This window comes from Myotis davidii, unplaced genomic scaffold (genome assembly GCF_000327345.1).
Source record: "Myotis davidii unplaced genomic scaffold, ASM32734v1 scaffold88, whole genome shotgun sequence".
Taxonomy (NCBI): domain Eukaryota; kingdom Metazoa; phylum Chordata; class Mammalia; order Chiroptera; family Vespertilionidae; genus Myotis; species Myotis davidii.
In genome coordinates, this window is record NW_006300377.1 from 2,522,648 (window position 1) to 2,527,740 (window position 5,093).

Below are 5,093 nucleotides of genomic sequence, written 5' to 3' on the forward strand. Positions count from 1 at the left end.
GAACAGTAATGAGAGCCACATGTTGGCCAGATGTGCCAGGAAGAGGCTGCCAGGAATGCAGAGCACCAGCCCCGCCCGCCGCGAAGGCCCCGCCCCCGCAAGGACCAGGCCGGCGGTGAGCGTACACAGCAAAGTTTACTTTCTTGGCTTTCCCAACGTTGCGTGCAAGGACGTCGGTGCGCGGAGGCAGCCTTCCCTCCAGGCTCCACCTTACTGCGTCTGCGTCTGCTGCTGCTGCGTGGGGCTGGAGCTTGGGGTCAGGGAATCCTTGATCCTCAGGTTCATCTGAATCTGGTGGGGAGACGGCGTCAGGGGAGGGTCCGCCACCAGCCCCCTTCCTGCCGGGATTCAGGGATTCGCACAGCACCCACCTCCAGCAGCCGGCGCCTCTCCCTCTCCCTCTTCAGCTCCTCCCAGATGTCCATTAGCTTACTTCTGCAGACCAGAGAATGAGGGGAAGGGTGGCTCAGCCCTGCCCTTCTCCTCCCCCCCCCCCTGCCCACCCCCTCCTGACCTTCCCCGACTTACTCCAGCTGCTCCCCCATCAGCTCCAGGTCCTTCCTTAAAGACTCCACCTCCTCCTGTAGCTTCCTCACCTCCTCGTTGTCACTTTTGCTGACGATGGGATTTTGTGGGACCAGTGAATGAAGGGTGGGAGTTCCTTGAGGGCCTGGATTCAGCTTGATGGGAGGTGGGTCCTTTTGAGCAGGGGCTACCTTTTTGTGGGCTGCCTCCTCTTTGGGGGTCGTTTCATCCTCCGCAGGCGTCTTCTCCTGGAGGGTGGTGGGATCTGCCCAGAGTTGGACCACATTCTCAAGGGACCCTGACGTAGCCTCCAACTGGAGGTCAGAGCTGTCCCTCTTATCAAGGGGGTGTTCCTCTGGCTTATGGACCGAGGAAGACATGCTCTTGGACTTGGACGGGCCTGCTTCCGGAGAGGGATCCACCTGAGTGTTGTCCCCGGAAGAGCTCTCTTCAGAGAGCATCTGATCGAAGGTCAAGGCCTTTTCTAGGGTGGAGGCCTCGTCCCCAGAAAAGGCCATCTTTGAGTAAAGGGCTTCATCTGCTAGTTCGACACTTAGAGCGGGGGTCTCCTCCGCAGAAAAGACCCCTTCTGGAGCGCGGGCCTTGCGCGGCGGCAGGGTCTTCTTTGGGGTGAGTGTCTTGCCCGGAGTAGCGGTTTTATTCGCAGGAGGGGCCTTTGCTCGGCTTCTCTGCTCTTCCTCCTGTGGTGATGGGAGGTCTCAGCTGAGGGCTCTCCTCGGCCTGGGATCCTTCACCCGCACACGCCATATCCCTGGGAAGCAGACTGCCCAGTCTCCCACGCTGCCATGTTGCGGGCCTCTCACCTGAGTGTTTGCAGGTCGCTGCCGGGTAGCCTGGGTTCTGGATCGCTTTCTGCCGGGGTGGCCCGGACCCCCAGCCAGGAGGCTGCCACTGGAGCCTGTGAGAGCAGGATGTCAGGGGGGCCCAGGCTGAGTCTCTCCCCATCGGTCACCAGTCCTCACCCAACTGAGAGAGGAGCCAGGCTTACCGGAGTCTCGGGAGGGGCGCTTCTGACCGTCTCCACCAGGTGGCCTGCAACATAGCCCCGTCAGCAAGGCACAGCATTTCCTAGGCACCCGCACCCTTCCCCAGCCCCACCCTGCTCCTACTTGGCTTTGCTGGTCCCAGGGTGGGCTGTCATCAGCTTCTTGACTGTAGGGAGGGTTGTTTTGGGCATCATCTTTTTTGATTCCTTAACAGGAGCTGGGAGGGAAGAGGTAAGTGCAGCATTTGTTCTCACTCATCCATCCACCTGGGAGCCCCTGGCCCTGCCCGGTGCTGTGCACAGGGATTAGGGACAGGAGGTGAATCGTGTGACTCCGCCTCTTGGGAGCTCTGGGGAAGCTGACACCTTCATGCCACAGGGGCATAGGGAACTGTGGGGGCACCCCAGAGAGCGGTCCCGGAAGGCTTCGTTGGGGAGGTGGCTCCAAATACTGCCAGTTCTTCAATCCATGCTTTTCTAAGACCTGTCCCTGCTTAGTGTCATGAGTGGTTCAGACTTCATTTCTGTCCTGGACCATGGCAAGACCTTCCAGTTCACCCTCCCTGAAACTTCTTTGTCTTTCCATCTCATTTACTCCCTAAGAAATCCCACCCAGTCTCACGGGCTTAATTACCAGCAATAAGCCAAGGACTCCAACGTTTCCACTTCTAACTCCTCTCTCTTCCCTGAGCCCCACACTCAGATCCGACTGTCCTCCCATTATTTGCACTTGGAGAGCTAACTGGCATCACACATGCAACATGTTCAAAACCTGTCTCTTGCTTCCCAACCTCCCTGTTCCCTGAATCTGCCCCTTTCCCAGGGTTCCCCATCTCACCCAATCGCCCACTTGCTCATACCACAAAGTGAGGAGTGATCCTTGACCTCTTTTATACCTTTATGCTGCACACATCCAACCCGTCAGTAAATCCCGTCTGCTCTATCTTTAAAACATGTCCTACATCCACCTCTCTTCACTACCTCGGCCACTGAGCACTCCTGATCAAGTCACCACCATCTTCACCTGGACTATTGCAATGGCCTCCAACCTGGGCTTTGGCTGTACTCACCCTGCCTCTGGTGTGTTCTTCCCCCAGCAGCTTGAGTGAGCTCATGTTCTATGGGGAAGCAGACATAAACAAAAGAAGTAAAACATGCAGTGTGTTAGAGAGTAGGACATGTGATTGAGGACGGATAAGAATAATTTTAAATGGGGTGTTCAGAAAAGGCCACACTAAGGTGACATCAGAGTGGACACCTGAAGGCCGTCACACACATTGGTATTGACATCCATGGACACACAGGCAGCCACCTGGAGTTTTACCCACGCATGCTGTATCACACAGACACATGCACAAATCCCCAGATGCCATGTTGCAATAGACAAGAGCATGGGTCCTTGAATTCTTGCTCCATGACTTGCCAGTTATGAGAAAACTTGGGTAGGTAAGTTAACCTGTGGCCCAATGTCCTCATCCATAAGACAGGATGACCACAGTACACCTCTTGTAGGGTTGTTGTGAAGTTTGAAGGACTGACCCATATGAAGTACTAGAAGAGTGTTTGGCATACAGTCAAAGCTCGTAAAAATGTGTCTTTTTTAGCCCTGGCTGGTTTGGCTCAATGGACAGAACATTGGCCTGTGGACTGAGGGTTCAATTCCGATCAAGGGCATATGCCTGGGTGAAAATGTGTTTTTTTAGAAATCGGGGTGACATTGGTTAATAATGCCATTTAGGTTTCAGGTGTCCGATGCTATAATACATCATCTGTATATCATGCAGTGTGCTCACCATCCCAAGGCAAGTCTCCTTCCGTTAAAATGGTAACTTTGACTTTTCTGCTTCCTGTGGAATGACTGATGAGGTGCCCTGTGGGGCTCTCCCACTAGATATAATTGCTATTATATCCTGCTTAGGATACAATTTGGGGGCACTGTTGGACTTAAAAGAGGTAGGAGAGGGGCACAGAAAGGGAGAAATTGGGGCCAGAAGTAAAAGGCAGTCCCCTCTGAAAGAAGTCTTCCCCAACCAAGGCGTGCAAGACTCACACACTGAGATCAAGTCACGTGCTCCCACATGACGATCATAAAATATGAGAAGACAGGCCAGTGAGAGCAGAGTCAGCAGACACAACACACAACACACCTGGAATGCCAGGTGGAAAATACAGCACAGCCCTGTACAACATATTTGAAGAAATAAAGGATGGGCCTGCACCCAAGGGCTGTCAGGAACAAAAAGACAGATGTGAGGAGGGGAAGAAAAGAGAAGAGGAGAGAAGAGAGAAGAGGAGAGGAGAGGAGAGGAGAGGAGAGGAGGGAACAGAAGGGAAGAGAGAAAGAAAGAAAGTAAGCAAGCTAAACTACTGGAGGTGAAAACAGCACTCCTGAAATAAAATGCAATGTAGAAGTTAAACACAGATCAAACATAGCCAAAAAGCTAGAGAGAAAATTAGTAAACTAGAAGTATTGTGAGATAAGAAGTAAAAAACTTGAAAGCAATGTTTTAAAAAAATGGATAATAGAAACAGGGCTTGGCTATGGCTGAGTTAGTGGACAAATTTGCGCCCCACACGGCTATAAAATTGGACAGAAATGAGAAAGCAACCATTTCAGTGCTCTGGAAATTGACCAAAGGCTAAAATAATCTGAGAAGCATTTGTGCTTGGTGGGTTCTTGCTTACTCCTCCCCTCCATCAGACTCCTCCCCATTCCCCAGCCCACAATGACTTTTGAGTATGGGGCAGATTGAGGATCAGAAGGTTCACTGTCATGGTTGAAGGGAACTCAATCAATTTGAGGTATAACATTGGATTTGGCATTGGTTTCATAGATATGATACCAAAATCACAAGCAACCAAAGAAAAAAAATAAATAAATGGGACTTCATCAAAATTTAAAATTTTTGTGCATTAAAGGACGCCATCAAAAAAGTAAAAAGTTATCCTAGCCGGGTGGCTCAGTTAATTGGAGCATCATCCCATGTACCAAAAGGTTGCAGATTTGATTCCTGGTCAGGGCACATACCTAGATTGCAGGTTCCATCACTGGTCAGGGTGCATACAGGAGGCAATAGATCAATGTTAATGTCTCTCTCTCTCTCTCACTCTCTCTCTCTCTCTCTCTCTCTCTCTCATCAATTAAAATACAAGTAAATAAAAATGCTAACGGGACTGCTGTAATGAGAAGAAGAAAGAGAGAGAGAAACCTAGGCATACAGAATTAAAATGGCAATAAATAAGTACCTATCAATAATGACCCTAAATGTAAATGGGTTAAATGTTCCAATCAAAAAGGATAGGGTAGCTGAATGAATACAAAAACATGACCCAACTATAAGCGGTCTACAAGAGACCCACCTCAGAACAGAAGACACATACAGGATGAGAATGAAGGGGTGGGGAAAAAAAATCATGCAAATGGAAAAGAAAAAAAAGCTGGAGTAGCAATACTCATATTCGACAAAATAGATTTCAAAATGAAGGCCATCACAAGAGATGACAAAGGTCACTACATAATATTAAAGGGATCGATCCAACAAGAGGATATAACCCTGGTCAA

At 50.3% G+C, this 5,093-nt stretch overlaps 1 protein-coding gene across 1 annotated transcript in view; it reads right to left on the reverse strand.

The window, feature by feature from the left end:
• Nucleotides 1-116: 116 nt before the first annotated feature.
• Nucleotides 117-5,093, reverse strand: part of SH3D21 (SH3 domain containing 21) — a 7,830-nt gene continuing 2,853 nt past the window's right edge. The window contains exons 11-17 of the mRNA XM_015572773.1: nucleotides 2,602-2,649; nucleotides 1,656-1,749; nucleotides 1,535-1,614; nucleotides 1,350-1,444; nucleotides 529-1,226; nucleotides 372-435; nucleotides 117-291 (exon numbers count right to left, since the gene is read on the reverse strand). Coding sequence (XP_015428259.1) covers nucleotides 211-291; nucleotides 372-435; nucleotides 529-1,226; nucleotides 1,350-1,444; nucleotides 1,535-1,614; nucleotides 1,656-1,749; nucleotides 2,602-2,649 — 1,160 coding nt within the window. The 3' untranslated portion in view covers nucleotides 117-210. The remainder of the gene's footprint in view (nucleotides 292-371; nucleotides 436-528; nucleotides 1,227-1,349; nucleotides 1,445-1,534; nucleotides 1,615-1,655; nucleotides 1,750-2,601; nucleotides 2,650-5,093) is intronic.